At 46.9% G+C, this 20,638-nt stretch overlaps 1 protein-coding gene across 1 annotated transcript in view; it reads right to left on the bottom strand.

The window, feature by feature from the left end:
• Positions 1 to 20,638, bottom strand: part of CRISPLD2 (cysteine rich secretory protein LCCL domain containing 2) — a 31,827-nt gene that overhangs the window by 5,777 nt on the left and 5,412 nt on the right. The window contains exons 3-14 of the mRNA XM_009647188.2: positions 19,774 to 20,099; positions 14,224 to 14,342; positions 11,688 to 11,820; positions 11,447 to 11,562; positions 9,359 to 9,459; positions 7,612 to 7,770; positions 6,427 to 6,487; positions 5,750 to 5,816; positions 4,648 to 4,778; positions 4,456 to 4,499; positions 3,119 to 3,191; positions 2,358 to 2,433 (exon numbers count right to left, since the gene is read on the bottom strand). Coding sequence (XP_009645483.1) covers positions 2,358 to 2,433; positions 3,119 to 3,191; positions 4,456 to 4,499; positions 4,648 to 4,778; positions 5,750 to 5,816; positions 6,427 to 6,487; positions 7,612 to 7,770; positions 9,359 to 9,459; positions 11,447 to 11,562; positions 11,688 to 11,820; positions 14,224 to 14,342; positions 19,774 to 20,016 — 1,323 coding nt within the window. The 5' untranslated portion in view covers positions 20,017 to 20,099. The remainder of the gene's footprint in view (positions 1 to 2,357; positions 2,434 to 3,118; positions 3,192 to 4,455; positions 4,500 to 4,647; positions 4,779 to 5,749; positions 5,817 to 6,426; positions 6,488 to 7,611; positions 7,771 to 9,358; positions 9,460 to 11,446; positions 11,563 to 11,687; positions 11,821 to 14,223; positions 14,343 to 19,773; positions 20,100 to 20,638) is intronic.

The following is a 20,638-nucleotide window of genomic DNA, read 5'->3' as shown; positions in this document are numbered from 1 at the left end:
AGAGGGGGAGGAGAACCTCCCTCGCCCTGCTGGCCATGGTCCTCTTGATGCTCCCAAGGATGCCATTGGCCTTCTGGGCAGCAAGGGCACCCTGCTGGCTCATGGTCAGCTTGTCCCCTACCAGGACTGCCAGGTCCCTCTCAGCAGAGCTGCTTTCCAGCAGGTCAGCCTCGAGCCTGTACTGGTGCATGGGCTGGCACGTGTCTCATCCAGCTCATTCTCTGCTTTCAATCTTCCTCAGCCATGGGCTGGGGTTAACGCACAGCATCACCTCCTGGAGGGCATCCTGCATGGCCCGTGCCCCCTGGGAGAAGCCTTTGCCCAAACTCTCCCCGCACGGCACGCAGGTTTCCCTTCGCAGCTTTCCAGCCTGAGCCCTCCTCAGCATCGATTCCTCTCTGTGTGCTTCACAGCCGCCTCAAACTCCTTTTTCCCAGCTTGGTTTCACCTGCTTTGCCACCAATCTCGGGCTGTCATAAAAAACTAAATGCTTTCCTTATTACACCCCTACCCCCCTATTAGTACAGTAGTCCAGACAAAGGTTAACCAAACCCTCTAAGAAGTGGCCAAATACTTCCTTCCCCCCCCCCCCCCCCCCGTTTTATTTTCCTCCCAAATCACAGTCCCATGCCCCCGTTTATGAAACAATACCCAGGGGGTAGGGTAGGAAATGGAGCTCACGATTCATTAGAGGACACTAATCCTTTTGCGTCAGTACAAATCAGGGAGCAATGCCAGCCTGGGATGCTGGGCTTTGCCTAATGCCCTTTGTAATCGCAGGCCCCGTTCGTTTGGGGGTAATCTGAGGTAGTTCTGTCCTCAGTGAAAGAAAGAAAACTATTTCCCATTTCCTGCAGGCCGGGGCATGCGTCGGGGCAGGTACAGCGGGGTGGCAGCTCCCGGGTGAATTTGCATGGGAGCTGGGCTAGGCTAGTCTGTTCGTGCAGCTCTACCCTTAAAACAAATTGGTCTCAAGTAAAATAAAAAACAGGGTTGGGTTGATGTTGGTTTTTTTTTTTTTTTAAAGTGCTTTCAAAATTGCTTGCCCCGAATACTGTATGATTTCTGCAGGATGTTTTTTTTTTCCTCAGGAGTCTGCAAAGCTCCATGGTGACCCCAAGCTGGGGGTCCATGATCAAGAAAAGGGAAAAAAAGAAGAAAAGGGAAAAAAAGAAGAAAAGGGAAAAAAAGAAGAAAAGGGAAAAAAAGAAGAAAAGGGAAAAAAAGAAGAAAAGGGAAAAAAAGAAGAAAAGGGAAAAAAAGAAGAAAAGGGAAAAAAAGAAGAAAAGGGAAAAAAAGAAGAAAAGGGAAAAAAAGAAGAAAAGGGAAAAAAAGAAGAAAAGGGAAAAAAAGAAGAAAAGGGAAAAAAAGAAGAAAGGGGAAAAAAAGAAGAAAGGGGAAAAAAAGAAGAAAGGGGAAAAAAAGAAGAAAGGGGAAAAAAAGAAGAAAGGGGAAAAAAAGAAGAAAGGGGAAAAAAAGAAGAAAGGGGAAAAAAAGAAGAAAGGGGAAAAAAAGAAGAAAGGGGAAAAAAAGAAGAAAGGGGAAAAAAAGAAGAAAAGGGAAAAAAGAAAGAAAAAGGAAAAAAAGAAAGAAAAAGGAAAAAAAGAAAGAAAAAGGAAAAAAAGAAAGAAAAAGGAAAAAAAGAAAGAAAAAGGAAAAAAAGAAAGAAAAAGGAAAAAAGAAAGAAAAAAAGAAAAAAAAAAGCAAGCAGCACCCACAAATGGAAAACACTGAAGCCCAGTTTTTCAAGGCCTAATATTAAGAGATTTCAAAAAAATGACTCTCTGCCTAGTTTTAGCATCAAGCCTCTGCTCATCCCCATGAGCAGAGTTTAGAAAAACAAACCAATAAAACCAACTCGCATGCTTTCCTTCCACCGCTCTGCACTCCGTCCCGACTGCTCAAAACCACCGTTCATCTCCCAGGAGGAGGAGGACAGGAGAGGGGGACGAAGGCCTATTTTTGCCAACTATACAGTGCGATGGTATATAAAATAAAAGCCCTTTGGTGCTCATCTGCAGCTCTCAAAGCACTGCAAAGGTGGACGAACGCTGCCATCGTCTCACAGCCACAGACCCTGAGGCATGGGGAGGTTAAGTGACCTGACCAAGTCCATAAGGATAAATCAGTGCCGGAGCATGGCAGGGCTCCCCAAGCCCATCAGACCCCAGCCTGGCGTAGTAGCTGCTGTGCTTTGCTGCTGCTGCTTCATTCCTCATCGCCATTTACCCCATCCCCACGCTGTCACGATCACGGAGAGTTCGACTGCCTTCCCTAAATCGCAGCCTACGAGCCCAGCTCTGCGATACAGACATCGCGGTACAGGGGTTGGGGATCAAGGAGAGGAGCGTACTCACGTCTGCATAAACCTTTGTGCCAAACACCGGGGCCCAGTACGATGGCTCGTCTTTACAGTGGGCTGGACAATAAATCCTAGAAAACAATTTATTCATAGTTATTGTCTATATCAAGGCTCAACAGGAAGGCAAGCTGCATTCCTGGGAGATTTCAAGTGCCTGCATCTGGTCCACAGGTGGCAACAGTGAATTTGATTATTTGTTCCCCTCAGATGACATTTGGTAGTTACTGCAGAACTGCAAACAGGGGGGGTTGACCACTAGAAGAGGGATTGGCCTTTCATGACGTTTTCCAAAGCAGGTGCCTCTATTTTTGCACAACGCCGTGCACGTAATTATTTGCACGCGTTTGTGCCCCCCTGCCCTGCCATGACTTAACACCTGCACAAAGCGGCTTTCCAGAACAAACTTCTTTTTTGTTTTAAGGTGGAAAGGAAAACCGGATCCAAAAACCCAGCGAGCGCAGGAGAATAAAGGCAGAGCGTGAAGTCGCACGCTCATGCATAGGGCTGTGCTGCAAGGGCATCGCGCGTTACCGGAGCGGTCCGAAAACTTTACCCGGTTTTTCTATCGTGATGCCAAGAAAAGCACGGTGGCAAAAGGAAACACATCGTTCCCAACCCCCCCTCCTCCGGTTCACCCGGTAAAACCAGCTCCATTCCTGCTGGCCCTCAGGTTTGGGGGCCGCAGCATCTCCATCCTCAGAGCAGAGCGGGTTTAAGCTGAACACACGCAGGCTCGTGCTCGTGGCACGCGGTTACCTCGGGCAATGGGTCGCCGGCTTTTTGAACTGGCACAGCTCAGCCACCGTGGTATAGCAATCCAGCGTCTGCGCTGCGGAAAGAAACACGGAAAGGCAAATTACTAGGCCTAATAGCTCGGGCAGCTGCAGAAAACACACAAGTCATAGTCACGCAAGGCATCTGGGGAGACCCACGTCCAGCTGAGGGCACCAGGAGGAAGGCGCTGGCTCCTTTACCGGCAGCGTGCAGCCAGGAGAGGGCTGACCAGCTCGCCAGCAGAAATCCTGCAACCGCGCTACAGCGTGGCCTTAACAAGGTCACCGCTTTCAAAAGAGGAAAGCAGCTGACACACAAGACCATGTATTTTTGCTACAGCTCCAGGCATGGAGTCCAAATAACCTGGCACCTATCGCTTTCCCTGCAAGTGGCTCAAGTGGATCTAATCAAAGTCATGATTATACGGAGGAGGAATTATTCAAAGATATTCAGAAAGTGGGAAATGGTTAAAAAGTAGAACTCCACAGTATCTATTCATATGGTCATCATAAATATGAAGACCCACTGTTATAAACTAATTTTGTATGTATTATGTGTTTCATTATACTACTGCGCTATTATATTAGGTACCATTTTTTTCAGTTTTTATACAGTGTTGACACTAGACTGAGGCTTTCATACAAGGATGGCTCATCTTCCATCACTTTACTATCAGCAGCTTGTGACACTGCAGCTGATGTTTGGACCCGACCCGTGATCCGTCACCCAGAGTTGCAGCTGGAAATGTCCCATTATCACCTTCTTCTGTACTTTCCTCCTAGATCCCCACAGGAAAATGAGGTGGTGGATGGTGGAATTGCCCATAGAGGGTGATGGATCACCACTCTAGGGTTTGGTTGCAGCACTGAACTATTTGACAAGACCACTTGAAATGAAAAAGAGCACTGGAATGATCATAGGGTCATTTAGGTTGGAAAAGACCTTTAAGATCATCAAGCCCAACCGCTACCCTAACCCTGCCATCCCACCACTAAACCCTGTCCCTAAGCACCTCCTCTGCCCGGCTTTTAGATACCTCCAGCGATGGGGACTCAACCCCTTCCCTGGGCAGCCCCTTCCAGTGCCTGACAGCCATTTCAGGGAAGAAATTTTTCCTGATGTCCAACCTAAACCTGCCCTGGCGCATCTTGAGGCCGTTTCTCCCCAGCTCCGCTGCCCTTCTCTGGACACGCTCCAGCCCCCCCAGGTCCTTCTGGGAGTGAGGGGCCCAACCCTGACCCCAGCATTCAAGGCGCAGCCTCACAACTATCCCCTAACACTCTAGCGACAATGGTTTCTTCTCAACTTTTAAAACTTACTTGCGACTTTGGAAACCGTGAATGCATTCGAAGGCTTACTTTTCCTGCAAAACAAGCAAACAAAACCCTTCATTAAAAAAATAAGCATACCCAAATCACTCAGATCACTGTGTCTACGTATGAGGAACAACGATGACTGAGCATCTGCTTGTTCTTAAAGCAAATACAAAAACTTTTTAATGGAGAGGGTACCTAAAAGACTCCACGCCGTTCCGGGTAGACCTCACAAAAGCCGGTGTCCTCCCCTTCCTTGTGATATCAACCAGTCCTCCCTTGTTGTCCAGGATGCCGTAATGAATGGCAGCGCGGCAAATGCTTGATGACTGACCAAGAGTAGAGATACAAACCGTATGTGAAATAAATCTCATTCACAGAGCAACACTGACCCGCCGCTGAGCAAAACACGAAGAAGAAGAAACGAAACCACCACCAAGGGGCCAAATGGAAAATAAGCTGAGTACACTCCTTTGGAATCTGGTTGTTAAATCTTACTCTCCCAGCACAGCCTTATTCTTTTATTATTATTATTATTTTAAGCACTGCCTGGTTGAATGGCAAGCTTTTTTTCAATAGCAAACCCGTACTTTTAGATACAATTTAGAAGAAAAGCAGCGTTGGAAATTAACAACCAGCACGAAATATTTCCAGTTCTCAACAAAATATTCAAACCCAAAATATTTCTGCTGAAACCACTTGGAGGAGGCGGCTGTCTGCAATCACAGAAGTTGCAGGGCAAAGATGTATCACGGGCGACGCAGCCATGCACCAACAGCGAGAACGGGGAAAGAAAACATGCTTTTACACAAAACCCCTTTTCTCCTCAACCTTTCCTCACCCCAAAAGGAGTTTTGATGGGAAAACCGTGCCATGCTTTGTTGATAAAGAATCTTGCTAATTCGAAATCCAGCAAATCAGCCCCAAATATTATTTAGTTACAGAATTTAACAGCGTTTTCCGTATAAAATTTCTGTTTAGCATGACAGCTGCCCACGCTAAAGAAGAGCTCTTTGTAAGAGCTGTCTATTGATCCCCATCCCTCTCTTCCCATGGGTTTCATTGCACGTTAAGGACATTCATGACAACACCGGGTCTGGAATCGCTTTGCCTTTCCAGACCGCTTCTTTTTTCATCACTAAGATGAGGAAAATACAGATAATCTCTATTAGCACCATTCTACAGCACAACTGGAGAATACGAAAAGCCAAATTACACTCAAATTGTTGGCTTTTCCCATTTCTGCTATTACCGCTAACTCCCCACAAATTACATCTATGAGCTATTAAAAGGTACTTACACTCTCATAATAAAATGTTCCAAAGATCTTTCCCTTACTGTACAAGCAGCCAGCTGGGCACAAATACCTAGTAAAGATATATATCTTTGAGGGTGGCAAAAAAACAATTCAAGAAAAACAGACTTTGACTCTATTTCGTTTAATAGTCATTCCATTCATTTCACGTAAGTCTTCCATTTAAAAACAAGATTGCAAAATAGCTACTTTTTAAAACAGTTTCTCCACCCTCCTTAAAAGCCTGACCGATATTTAGATTCTGTGGATTTGGTTTTTCTCCAAGTGATAAACTGTCCCGTTCTTTGCAGAAACCTTAACCGGTTCCTGACTGGCTGGGGGGGGGCAAGCCATGAATTATTGGTCTGGCTTGGACAGCGGTGGAATGCATGAAAAAAGCTCAAAAATTACTCTGCCAAAATTTATCAAATGACTTTGGACACCTGGAACTGTGGGTCATCATGGCTGAATAAAATAAACTGAGTCACCTTCTTGCTAGGCTTGGCTGAAGGCGAAATTAAGGCTTTTTTTTTTTAAAAAAAAAAAAAAAAAAAAAAAGAAGATATCTACCTAGACAGTCACAAAAAATACATAGTATAGCCTATCCCATGTTTGCAAGAACTGGCCAATTTTTAGGCCACTTTTCCGCCGCAGCACCCCAAGAGGCATCAATAAAAGTCTACCTGTTGCATGTTGAGCCTCTGCATTTGTCTCTCATCTTGGTTTCACAGGTGATGACTTGTGCTGGGGAGAAAAAAAGAAAATAAATAATTATTTTTAAAAGGAAAGAGACTGCCACAGCCTGCTCTTGAGCCACGGAGATGAGCAACCACCATGCATCTTTCCTGGAGGTCTTTGGTGCAGCGAGATAAAATCTAATCACAAACCAACCAGCCCGGAGCAGTCCATGCCCCTTTAGCCATTCACCCGAGACAAGTGTCGTTGGAAATGTTAGCGAGGGAGAAACAGCTGAAGGCTTTGATTTACAGCCCGAGGTCTGCAGCCAGAGCTCTCATTCTCCATTTAATTACAGACTCCCGAGATGCCGGTGGATAAACTTGAAAAGGATGCGTTGGCTTGCCTCACCTTGTTTTCACAGTAAGGTGCTTTTAATTAACAGCAATTAGAAAACAACTGAGGAAATACTACCAGCTCCGCAAATAACTTCAGAAATCTTCCCAAATAAGAAATAAAAAGGAAACAAATTTAAAAAAAAAAAACCAAAACAAAACAAAAGCTGCAAAGGGGGTAACGTCTGAGTGTATAGAATCATAGAATCATTTAGGTTGGAAAAGACCTTTAAGATCATCGAGTCCCACCGTTAACCTAACCCTGCCATCCCACCACTAAACCCTGTCCCTAAGCACCTCATCTATCCTTCTTTTAAATCCCTCCAGGGATGAGGACTCGACCACCTCCCTGGGCAGCCCATTCCAGAGCCTGACAACCCTTTCTGTGAAGAAATTTTACCTAATGTCCAACCTAAACCTGCCCTGGAGCAACTTCAGACCATTCAGTACTTTAACTGGGAAATAAAACCAATATTTCCTAAAGTAATTGCTGATCTGGGGCCCTTAGGTTCACCAATAGTTCCTTGAGATGTCTTCAAAGATGTCTTAAAAGAACAAATAACTATTGCAGATTGATGTGCAGAAGGCACAAGTGGCTTTTGAAAGCTTTGCTCCCCACTTCTGGCAGGCTTCTGCTAGAATTAACAGTGAATTTTCGCACAGATTAACACCCCCCCACACACACTCAAACATCCTCCCAGTTATTTCTTCCCTGAGCCTCCTCATCCTTTTCCACACCTTTTCCTACGGAGGTACTTTAAAACTTATAGGAGCAGAAAAAGAAAGAGGCCATCTTACTCATGTAGGAGTCCGGGCTGATTTTATTGGGTCTGACGGGGGTGTCGAGCTTGCTTTCAGGAGGGTAGAACCGCACAGGCTTTTGCTCCGCAACCTGCGAAATCTCCACTTCGTTAGTCTCGTCTGTCTCGACGATGACGGGATCTTCGTAACGGTAATCTTGTTAGAAGAGGGGATTAAAAATAAATACAGTGCGTTCGCATTGATGGGGAAGCCAGACGGGTTCATGTTTTGAGACAGGTGATTTAGTTTGACGAGGACCTGCTTTTAACTATTTGGGAAGTCAAAAATGCCCATTAAAGGCAGCGCGGGGCTATTGCCGGGGCAGGTGCGGCACCGGGAGGGGAGATCTGCTCCTCTCCCACTCCTCTGCGCACAGAGGCAGTTAGAGCATTTTACAATAAAGATTTGAAATGATCCCAAATAATTAATGACAAAAAGTGCTGCTATTCTCTTTCCCATAAACCTCTTTCTCTCTGGAGGAAAACACGAAATTTGCTGAAGGGTGCACGCAAGAAGAGGGCCCAAGTATTTGGGAAGGTGGCATTTGGGAAGGTGGCTGAAGCCTCTTCTCCTCCCAGCCTGGGTTTGCTTCTTCAAACCACCCCATCAGCGTGGCTTCAGCCACTCCTCCGGTGAAGCCTAGGTCCTGCTACAGCACAAGCCTGGCTTTAGCACCTGCGGTGGGTTTATCCCTCGCTTTGCCCTTCGATGGAGAACAAGCTGCCTGCTCTTGCAGCCGGGCAAAGGGATTTGGGAAACGGTGCCAGCAAAATTAATTCTGCTTGGCCAGTCCTACCCAAAACCCTGCACCACTCTCATCCTCGGCAATGAGGAGAGGAACGATGCAAACAAAGAGGTGATGGATGGTGGCTCCGAGTGGGCTTTCTACCACCAAGGCACCCCCTCCCCTCTCCAGCCCACCGGCACCCCGGGGACCTCCACCTGGACCTGCAACCCCAGGCTAAAAATGCCAAATGCAACATTGCAGCAAAATAAGTCTCTCCTTTGGGGAATTCTCCAGGGAACCTGCCTGTTTTAGAGACCCCAGTTCTCTGTGAAGCAAAACACGGGAGAAGAAAAATGCCCTCAATGCAACTCCAGAAAATCCTGGGTGCTGGGGGGATAGCACTGCTTCAGTGCAGATTTCGGTGTGAAGAATACTTTTTAGATTATTTTTTTCAGGAAAAACCATCCCTGATCCCCTCCTCTCCTCCACGAGACACGAATCGCTATATTCATTTTGCAACCATGAAAACCAAGGTGGGGAGAGAGGGAAATGTTCCATCCCCAGCCCCTGAAGGAGCGGGGCAGGCGGCCAAGCTCTGCCCACCCACATCGCCTCCGGTAAGCGCCAGAGAACATTCCCTTCCCAAACAAACCCCGCGAGGACGGGATCGCTCCTGCCCGCAGCCTGCCAGCGCTCAAAATCCCACTGGAGCTCCCGAGCCAAACCCATGTAAAGCTCAGAGCAGCTTCCCCCAACCCCCCCAGTCCGAGCGCTCGCTCTCCTTTTCACCAGGGTAAAACACACTGAATCCCAGCTCCAGATTTGAAGCAGTTCAGGGCTTTTCAGTTTTCAGCAGCAGCCACTCATTTACCACGTGCTCTGCTGTCAAAATATTAAGGATGGCTAATTAAAAGGTGCATAAAGCTGCGGCTGCTTCTAATTAAAAGTTTCCAGGCAGAAGCTTGCTGCAGGCTTTTCCCCACCCCAGGAGGACGACCCAAGCCCCCCACCGCGTACCTCGGTAGCAGAGGTTGTTCTGGCAGCCTCCTCCGTAGCTTGGCGGGCACTCGGAGCAGGGCCGGCCGGTCTTGTACGGGGCTTCTCCGATCCAGTTGCCCCTGGAAGCACGGGAGGAACACGCAGCCATCAGGCACCCAAATACCCATCCAAGCCCCTGAGACAGCCTAGCACTAAAGGAGCGGGGAAAATAGGTGTTTCTGCTGCACTCATCCTTGGATAGGGGGCTGTAAATGGGGAAAAGACCGCCTGTCCCCACTCTTTCTGTCCCTGTTGTCCCCGACAAGGGCTCAGGGGCTGCATTCTATCTGCCTGATGTTTGCCTTCATCTTTCCTGTTCATCAGGGCCACAAGTCTCCCATCATTTTCTGCAACACCCCCAGGCAGCTGCAGGGGCCAGGCTGGAGCACAGCTCTTGCCATTTAAAAGCAGCTCCATTTTCCATCTGGAACCATTTCCAAACAGAAAAAAAACAGCAGAAATACACCGACCCTCATGCCAAATCATCTGGGAAATGGAGCAGCACTTTGCACTTTCTCCTCACCCAACCTGGCATCCTCAAGTCCCCAATTTTGTCTCTGAGGCCGCAGAAAGATCACCCTGGCCCAGAGCAACTCAGCAAAGATGAAGCAACCAGCCCAGGAAAGCTGGTGGTAAGAAAAATATTCCTTCTCATTTCACCTCCAAGATGATGTTTGGAGGGGCTTACTTAGATAAATTGCATTCAATATTGCTTTTACATTAAACTCCAATAGAAATGCTGTGATCTTATGCAAACAGACGTAAACGGATGGATTACTGCATTTTCCTCAAGAAACTACCCAGAAACAAAAGCCCTTTTTGGCACTCTGTCCTGCAGACTTCAGGGACTGAGAAGGTTGAAGGAGCCGGAGTTCAGCCCATGGCTACGAACCCTCCAGTTATTGCTCTTTCAGCTGTCTCCACCTACAAGGCTAGATGAGGACAATGCGCACTGATGCCAGAGAGAAAAGATTAAGCAGAAATTGCCCAAATAGAGTATTTTTCCATCCAGCAGCCCTGAATGGATGACGTGCAAATAGCCCAACCTGCTGCAGGAGCTCCATGGGAGACCGTGCGATCCCCTACGAGGAGCAGGACATTCAGTCCCACCAAACCACAAGCACAAGGCGCTCAGTAGCTAACGTGGGGAGGAGGGCTTAGACAACCCACCCGCAGGGCCCTGCCTGGATCCCCGTTGTGAGCTGCCAGCTCTGTACCCACACTCCTTATTTCTCCGCGTTATTCTGCCCTACCATCTCCAGAAGCCAGGTGTTTTCCAAGCCACTCCATCTGTACATAGCGATTTCCCTATTTTAAGATAAGATTTAAATTGCTGAGGATGTGGAGTGGGAATGTTTCTCCTACCAGCCATTAAAGCAGAAAATATCAATTGCCATCACCAGGGAGCGAAATATCAATTGCCAACTTCTCCTGAACATCGTAATCAAGAAATGTGATTTTCATTTTGAAATTTCATCGAACCATCGAGTTAACTGCATCAGTTAAGATTTAGCTATTTCACTTTTTTTTTTTTTTTTCCCCTAAGCCACGGGGAGCTCATCGGCTCTGGGATTTATCTCTTTGCAGCAACTTGCAGCAGTCCCCAGCTCGCTTCGCTTCCACCAGCCACGGCTGCGGGGCTGGGTTTGCACGAAGCAGCCGTGTGCTTAACCCAGTGGATCTTGCAGGGAGGGGGTGAAAATGTGTCACGATAGGCAGCTCAGCACTGAGCAGCAGCAACCACCACCCCGTCCCCTCCCACCCTCCGAGCAGCCGGGAGAGCACAAGCCTCGCTTGGCAGCACACGCCAGCTCCGTCCTGGCCATCTCCTGCTCCTCCTTCCCATGGCAGGAACATCAAAGCTCCGGCCTGGCCCCGGCCCCTCATTCAGTTTTCCAGGCAATGCTCAAAAATCTTGAACCAGCTCTGTGCTGCCGTCGAAAGAGAAAATTTAAAGCCACAACCACCAGTCTAGACTGCCTGAAATCTCTTCCCCAGATCCTGGGCTTAGTTGAGCAACCTGCCAGTTTTAGGGAAGCTGGAGAGAGCCCAGCTCATCCGCCTTACTTCGGTGAGTAGTTGCAGACCAGGTAGACGGCGTTCTCCCAGATTTCTCCCCAGACGTTCATCTGCTTGCAGACGTTCACGGCGCAGCCGATCTTGTTCGTCGTGGCCCAGACTATCTGCAAGTGCCACACAGTCATTGAAAATAAGCAAACTGCCCCTCTCTGGGCTCACGTTGCAGTGACAAGTGGGACGCGGGGGGGACGCAGAGAGTAGGGATACAAAAGCCCTTTGGCTCCTTTACCTGGGTGTAATGCGTGCACATCGAGCCGGTGCATTTGTCTGGGCACCATGGGTTGCACTCGTGAGGATACGGGTAGGTGTAATCTTTAACTTCATCATACCAAGATTGGACATGGAAAGCTGGAGACCGATACCTGAAGGAGCAAAGACCGGTCACAGCTGAAATCACCAAGGTCTGGTAGAAGTTTTCAAGCAATACCTGTTAGCCTCCTGCCATATTGTAATCTCAGATTTTTTAAATACAAGTTTTTCTAATTTTTATATAAAAGTTTCCGGCGTTTCATTCATTGAGAAAGTGTTGCTTAAAGAACCCTGTAATGTGGTCTAACAAACAGGAAAAAAAAAATAAAAATCTCATTGAACATATTGGAGATGACTTTTTCCCAATCTCATTGAACAAGTTGGAGATGATTTTTTCCCAGTCTCATTGAACATGTTGGAGATGATTTTTTCCCAGTCTCATTGAACATGTTGGAGATGATTTTTTTCCCCCTAAGATTCACAGCCCAGTCTGACTTTCTGTATTATTTATAGGTTTGACATGCTCTTCAAGTGCCGCTGACCTGAAATGTCCTCCTGACTTTTCCACACAACTACAAAAAAAAAACCCCTTCTAGTTTGGCGGAAAGTTGTATTTTGAAAGTAAACAGAAGTTAAGGTTTGCCAAACATCTCCAACCAAAAGCCATCGTGTACCTATTTTACCACCAGGCAATTTGCTAAATCTGGAAGTACGCTAGCAGTTAATACTGTAAGACCTTTGGAAGCCAGCGGGCTTTTTCACACTCGCATCACACCAAGAGTCGGTGCAGAATAGTCACAGAATCCCAGAATCCCAGACTGGCAGGGGTTGGAAGGGCCCTCCAGAGATCATCCAGTCCAACCCCCTGCTCAAGCAGTCTCACCCAGAGCAGGGGGCACAGGACAGCGTCCAGGCGGGGGCTGAATATCTCCAGAGAAGGAGACTCCACAGCCCCCCTGGGCAGCCTGGGCCAGGGCTCGGGCACCCTCAAAGAAGTTTTTCCTCATATTCAACTGAAACCTCCCCCCACCTTTTATTGCAGCAATTTCCCGCTGCACCGTGCCCCCACAGGGGCCGTGGGTACTTTGGGCAAACCATGCACCAGGTATTGCAGCCTGTGGCTGCTTGGGGGAACACAAACGGTGTTAAAACTACCCATAGGAACTGAGAGGTGTTTTGCGTGCTACGTAGGCAGTGAGCAATGAGAGCAATGTGCAAACTCTCTATCAAAGCAGAGCAGTGCTCCAAACCCACTACTTTTTATGGCTTTCAACAGCTCACACGAAGCAAGCGGCCAGAAATACAAATGATATCATTACCAACTGGAGTTTGTTCTTTCAGCCAGCTCTTCATTAAAAATCATTCATTAGAAGTATTTCAAAAACATTAATCTCATGATGTCATTACGTGAATACTTTCCGAATCCTATTCTACAGGAGAGGAAATTGAGGCAATCAAGTTATGGCCCGTTCCTGAAAAAACTGAGATAAATCTGATTTCTTTTTCCTCTCAGTGACTGCAAAGGGAGGGAGATTGGATCTACCTCCATCAGTAACCCATGGCCATCTTGAATGTTTGTAGGAGAGCCAAGAACAGCCCGATCTTTTGACTTTGTTTCCAATGGATTAACCACTCTACTTTCCAATCATTATTTAATTCTGCCAACAAAAACCGGCCCGATTTTTATATCGGGCCAATTTCGCACCAGCAAATTTCCACTGCTTTCAACCAAGTTCTACCTGATTTACAACAAGCATAACTTCATTTCCACCCATTAGGGTGGGGTCACCCATCCTGAGCACGTACCAAATGTTTGCTGTACAAAGCAAGCTTAACCTAAAACAGGCTTAACAATAAATACGTTTCACCATGAGATGGAGAGGCAAGTCCATTTGGAAACCTTAATGTCAGCTTTCCTAGCTGGGTTAACGACTTTGGGTTAACGGCTTTAGGGTAAAAACTTTCCCCAGGAAGTTGAGGAAAAAAAAAAAAAAAATCTGCAAAGTGGTTTCAGTAAAGAGAAATTAGGAGCTGGATAAATATTTATGGGAAATACAGCAGGAGATAATTAAGAAGTTTACAGCAATGAGTTCTGAGCTCACAGCTGAGTCCAGACATTGTTCCTGAGACACTTCAGCTTTCAGCCAGTTCTCTGCGTGGTGCCAGAAACCCCCGGTGAAACAGCAGATTTAGGAGCAAGGGATATGGCCTCTGTAGCTGCTCTCCTTAAGGAGCAAGAGTGACCTCAGGCACATGACAACTGCAGTACTCAGAGATACAGATAAATGGAGGAACCCACATCAACGTTGGTTTGCTGGGAACAGTCAGCTGAAGGCAGCTGGAGTTGTTATCGCTATAACCATCTGACTGTCACAATACCAACTATTGATCCTCACCTTTTCTCCCATCTCCTCAGGGCTCTACTAAGCGTCATCAAGGCAAAACTTTCCAACAGGCTCTACAGAAGGATCCATAAATCACTCTTTGCAATGAGCTTGCAGCACCCCAACTCTTACCTGCCCCAGTGAACCGCCAAGTTCTGTCCAATTGACCTGATGAGGGCACTAGGCCCATGGTCCCAGATGCATTGCTGAGCCCAAGCATGGGCTGATCTTTCCAGCTCATCATCCCAGGTCTGCAGGGGGTGGGGAGAGAAAAGAACAGGTCAATTTATCATCTCAAGCTTATTAGATCATAAACTTATTAGATCAAGGGACTCAACCAACAGCTATTAGAGGAGAAAGAGAGACTAAATTACAACTCACCCCTGGTGTCTGGCCTGTCCTTGTGAAGCCAGCACATTTTTATGATGTCTCCTGACCTAAAAGCAAATTTCTTCCCCTGCCATGGAAAGGAAGGGCACTAAAGGGTCTGTTATTTTTCCTGCTTGATGTCATGCTGCTTAGGAGATGCTTTGCATAGGTCAGCAGAAACAGACCCGGTAAGACCTCAAGAACCCATCTAGGCTAACCACCATAAAACACAAGATGACATTCTTCACAGGTGTTTTTCTAACCTGTTTAAAAAAAAAAAAAATCAAGGATAGAGATCCTAGAGCTTCCTCATGGCACATCTTTGAGATCTGCAAGACTTCTAACATGCCGTCAGTGCTCTGACGTAGCTGCCACAGGACTTCCCATCCGTTGTCCTTACTACCAGGACATTTCCTGGCTTTTCCATCGAGGGGAATTCCAAAAGCAAATGTGGTCCCACAGTTCACTACCGACACAGATGGAGATTTTTGGCCCAACCTCTTGAGCAAGGAGTGTGGGTCTGAGCCTCCTGGTCCCATCTCCCTTTCTCCTTCCAGGCTGAGTCCTCTGATGGATCCAGTCAAATTTAACAGAGGTGGCAAAGTCCCAGAGCTGCTAAGCTAATATCACCCTCACTGAAGCAGGCATCAGGTTAGAAGCGACAAATCCTGTTTACATTCCCACCGAGGGAAGGACGTTGGTGTGAGATCAGTCTTCATTGAGTATCACCCAGCTGTAAGCCAACCAAGAGCTCAAACACGATACAAAAGCAAATAGGAAAGCAGGCTTCAGTGGCTCCACTGCCCAGGAGTGTACTTGTTTTAAAGGCCAGACTTGCTGGACCTGGTAGACAGTGCCCTGAATTCACTGTGTAATTACTGACAGCTGGTCTGTCCAGAACAGTCCTTAGAGGATAATTCGTTGGGATTAAATTATTACCGCACATTCCTACAAATAAAACCAAAGAGGAGAGAGGTCTTGTAATGTGTCTCCAGCCCATTCACGTGCCAGTGCAAGATTATGTCCTCTTTGGACGTTTACCATCACAACCAGCTGGTCTTTCCAAGTCCTGTTTTCTCCAGAAGAAAAGCAACTTCTGATCTCAAACATATCAAAGGACCTGTCAGAGCCTGTTTGGAGGACTGGAGGGCATTTGGGCACTCAAACACATTTAAAAAACATCAAGTGCTCATTCCAAGCAAGTATCTGAACACAGTCTTGGGCAGTTATAACTGGGATGGGGAGGGACCACATGTCCCTGGCTAAGGCGACAGGAAAACGCAGTGTCTCCTGGAACTTGGTGTGTCTACACTATCTTCGTAAGGCAAACATGAGCTCATCTCACTGAGCTAACAGCCCAGACCTCTGAGAACAGCTTATCATTAAGCGTGCTCAGCAACCCGAATTCCAACAACATCCCAGAGCTGCTCTGAGCTCATCAGCTTGGTTTTGAACTGACCAGTGGCCAAGCAAATTCACGTCAGTCTGCAAAACCCCGTGCGGACACAGCTCTGACAGAGGGAATAAAACCATTTTCCGTCTCAGCCCTTGAACTCCTTGAAGGTGTATGGGATCTGACCCACCACACACACATTTCCAAACCTTTGCTCAGGCAGACTATTGCAATTGTGCCTAGACACACAACTTTTTGTGGTCTCCCACTTTCTACACCAGGCAATGACCAGCCACAATCCGCCTTCCCATCCAACACACATAAGCCACAGAAACTCTCCCAAGATGTTATGCGCTGCTTGTACTTCAGACTTTCTAGCAGAGCATTATTCCCTGCAGCCTCAAAGGAGGAGACATTCCAAATCTTCTAATTTAATGCAGAGATGTTATGAGCAATAGGCCATTAAATGGAAATTGATGTGAACATATGCATTACATCTTCCTTTGATGCCTACGGATAAAATAAATGAACTCGGACAAAAGATACTCAACAGGCAATTGGGAATGAGCTATGTCTTTGCATGGCTTTGTGCTTGATGAGTAGAGAAGCTCATTTCTGTGGGCGTCAGATTACAAAGCCATCCCATTTAAATTAGAGCAGTTATTTGCCTTTTGCTTCCCAGACGTGAATGCGGTCAGGAGGCTGGAATTATTTCAGAGCAATAAACATATTAAAAAAAAAAAAGAGATTTCAGACTTTCCCAGCTACACTTGCAAAAAGTCTTTATGCCAATATTCAAAGCAGTATCTAGGAAGACTACTGAAGCCAGGGGGGCAGCGTACATCTATGCTCCGTTTCCTTCTCAAGCAGAGACTGAGAAGCCTTTGGTTATGTGCGATTCCAAGTGATTTAGCACATGAACTCTCTTTTTTTACTCCCTGCAAGTTTGCAATGGCCTTTCAAAGTACAGTATTCACTGTACATGTCCAATACATGCATGGCACATGCACACTATACTGCAATTTGCAGGTTCAGATTTACTAAGAACATACCCCACAAGGAGTCCGTTTACTCAGCCTAACTAGTGGGTAAACCTAACCCTAGACACCCGAGTTGTAGTGATCAGGTTACTCTCTCATCTTTCTCCCCAGCTTAGACTTCTTGCAGTACGGGCAATTTACTTTTAGATGTGGCATGAGAGTCCAGGACTGACACGTACTGGCAGAAGCTTGGACGTGCTTGGCTAACCCACACAGAAATACTATCCCATCCTGACAAGGAAAGTCACCACCCTACAGTTTAGATGAAGGATGGATACCTTATACATGAAAACAAAGTATTCTCCTTCCAGCAATCTCTACTGAGAACAATTTCATTTATCCAGCTGTTTTTGAGGCCTCCGCAAGAGGAAGGATTTCTGCCTTTCCTGACTGCTGAAAGCCATCTGACTAAGCCATCTTAAAAGGTCAAGTTGCTGTAGGAACTATGATGCCCATTCTACTCTGGGTTCATTCACAAGGCGTTTGTTTTGGCCTTGGCACCCATCCACTGCCGTGACTGCTGTTATGAAGTCCGAACGCACAGTGGAAGCGTCGATCATAAAGCTGTTGTAAGGGTGAGGGTAATTCTGTATTTGACCAACTTTGTTGGGAAGATGTACGTCCCTCACTTCTGTTCCATTAACACTGAATACCCGTGCTAGCTTTCAATTAATTACACAAACCCAGCAGCAAAACTGTTTCTTTCTTCATTTCTTCACTCTGCTTTACCTTTATTCTATATGTATAGAATTCTTTTGATCTCCAGATAAGCTATGGGACTCACTCTGTTACTGCCTTCCTATCACCAGCGTCCGCTGCCTGAAGTTCATCCCATAGTAGATAGATATGTCCCTTCCCTGGACTACAGTAGCTCCCTTTGCCACTCCAGATCACTTAAGTACGTCAGGTATGGAGCTGGGAGAAAGGACTTTCACAAGGCAGTGTCTGGAGGTTGATGGGGTTGGGGTTGGACTAGATGATCTCCTGAGGTCCCTTCCAACCCTTACGATTCTGTGTCTGTGTATGGGCAAGAACAAGTTCTACCTACTTATCCACAAATTAGCCCCACACCTCGCCTGTGATGCTTCACACTGGCACCAAAGGAAAAGAGAAAAGTTAATCTACGGTACTAAAGGCAGACCATCCTCTTAAACGAGTCCAAATGAGAAATGTCCTATGCAGAACAAAGGATTAAAGTGAAATTCACGTTCAGAATATACACAGCATTTCCAAGTAGTATTGGGTAAACACGAATACATGAAAGACTGATTATAGCCTTTCCAAGTAGCACCATCTCATACTCGGCGTCTTTCTTCACAGCATATAAGGCCCTTTCATTTACCCTCAATCGCCCGTAGGAACCACTAGAAAAGCGCCCTGAGCAAAGGCAAACATGAAAGCGTAACCACGCTGCAAGCGCAAACAGCAGTCGGGCAGCGGACAGTCCGCAACGGCAGCCCTCTCAGATCCTCCAAGCCAACCAAAACACATTTGGCTTTCTCATGCTTTGTGTTTACTTGCTGGAAATTCATCAGGTCAGCCCTTCTCTGGCAGCGCCTTGCAGGCAGCCTGCAGGGTAACGCGAGAGCCCGCTGGGAGAGGCACAAAGCACCGGGTGGTAGAAAGGCACGCGATTTCTGACAAAAGCGGGATGAAAGGCCAGCGGTGAGAATGCTAGCAAGGACCGACGGACAGACAGTTGTCCTTCCTTGCTGTCCTCTGCTCTCCCTTCTCTTTTCCTTTTCCCTACCATCACAAAAGGCAGCATTTTCCATTTGCATTTCAGCACAGCTGGCAAACAATTTTATATTACATTTAGTGTACTATTTATTTTACCCTTTTAAACACGGTCTTAACAAGCCATTAATCATTTAATCTGTCAGCAGGGGGGCACAGTTGAAGTCAAGCTAGTTTGGGTCACAAGTATATTTGCACATTGGGAAAAGGCACAAAAAAAAATAAATATTATTTGCCTACATCATTTTCTGGCCCCAGAATATTTTGATGGCATGTCAGAAATAACTCAAAGTAGGGTCTCCGAAGCCAGGTGAAAAAAAAAACCCTATTCATCTGAATTGTTGGTGGTAAAGGCATATTTCATAGTCATACTTTTAAGTTCTCCCTCTGAAGTGGGAGACTACCTTGACCAAACTTTTATTTTGGTTTCTTGAACTATGAAAAAGCCAATAGCACTGACCCATCAACTCCCAAAGTCTTTCCAGCCACTTCCAGTGATCGAAATTCTTTGCAGATGGAGCCCCATTCCTCAAGCCCCATTCCTCTAAGGTGCTGAGCAGATTCCCAGCAGCACCATGGATGCGTGGCTCACGTTGATAATCTCCAGTGACCAGCATATGGCAAAAGGGCAGATGCTACCTCCAGCGTTGGGTGGCAGCTGATGGCAACCCAAAGACCATCAGAGATTTCTCTGAGCAGACTGAGATGTCCTGAAACACCAGTCACAACGGTCTGAAAGCTTTCACAGGGAGAATGTGGGTTAAACACCAGGGAAAATTTGATGCTTTTATGACATTAAAGTAATGGAAGAACCTGCTGGGGCAGGCTGTGGAATTGCCATCACTGGAGATGCGTCCAGGGCTGGGCCAGACGTTAGTTTATGAATAATGGAACCAGTCCTGAAACTATGCAGCGGATGGACTCGATGACCCGTTAGTGGCCCTTTCCAACCCAAACAGTCCAATGATCTAAAGCATCGTTCACTCTGAAATGAAACCGCTCCAGGAAACCTCTTGAGAAAAACTTACTTTAGAGGAAATTTGCTACACCTCTTGCACCATAAGGAAAATTAAAATAAAGTAAAAAAACCCACCAACACCCAAAACAGTCATGGCAAAATTAGGTACCAGGAGCTAGACTCACCATGTATTCCATATTAGAGGCTGCTGGGTACACTTGACCTCTCAATTTATTGTGGAGCATCACTATCTCCTGTCTGTCTGAGAATAAAATGGCTCTCTTGGATCTGGAGTGAGTTTCCCCATCCTGATATTTACTCAGAATGCTCTCCAGGTGACTTGAGTTGGGCAAGATAAAGCACTCGGCTGCCTTTGTCAGGAGCAGCAGACATCCAAGAGGAAGGATCCAAGGCAGGACAGGATTCATGCCTCCTCCTCCACAGCCAGTAGAAGCAGAGATGAAGATGATGGTAGGTTTGCTTGCAGAGACTCCCGTGGTTCAGCGTGGGTCTGGATTTTGGGGAGAAAGCGGCAGTCAGAGCAGTGCCAGAGAAGCTCTCAGCGCGTACGAGCCCTACTGAGGAAGCCACGCAGCCCAGATTTTTGCATGAAAAAGAGTGATGCCTACAGCCTAAGCAATTATCCTTGACCCCAACGACAGGAAGACTTGAACAACACTGCTGTTGTCCCAGCTGTACTGGGAGCGAGCATTAGCCGGGCAGCACACCCAGGCACGGCGGCAGGTACCTTCGCCACCAAAGATGCCAGGGGTGCAGGTGCCACCCAGCAACACCCAGCAGCTCTGAGCAATCCCAGCTCCATCCCTTCACAGGCGGGAAGGGGAGGCATTCCAAGCTATTCGCCCAAAGACCAGCTGTTAAAGCAGAGAACGGATATGAATAAAAGGGAAAGTAAAATTCCCAGCAAGCCAGCTCACGGAGGTCAGACATGAGCAAGAGCTATTTCGGAGGCCCCGCTCTGCCAATAGACTCCAGCAGAGCTGCTGCCAGTCTCCGTGAAAGTGGCTGGTTTTTGTATAAGTCACCGCG

This window comes from Egretta garzetta, unplaced genomic scaffold (genome assembly GCF_000687185.1).
Source record: "Egretta garzetta isolate BGI_Z169 unplaced genomic scaffold, ASM68718v1 scaffold39, whole genome shotgun sequence".
Lineage (NCBI taxonomy): Eukaryota > Metazoa > Chordata > Aves > Pelecaniformes > Ardeidae > Egretta > Egretta garzetta.
This window is presented reverse-complemented; position numbering and strand designations above follow the sequence as displayed.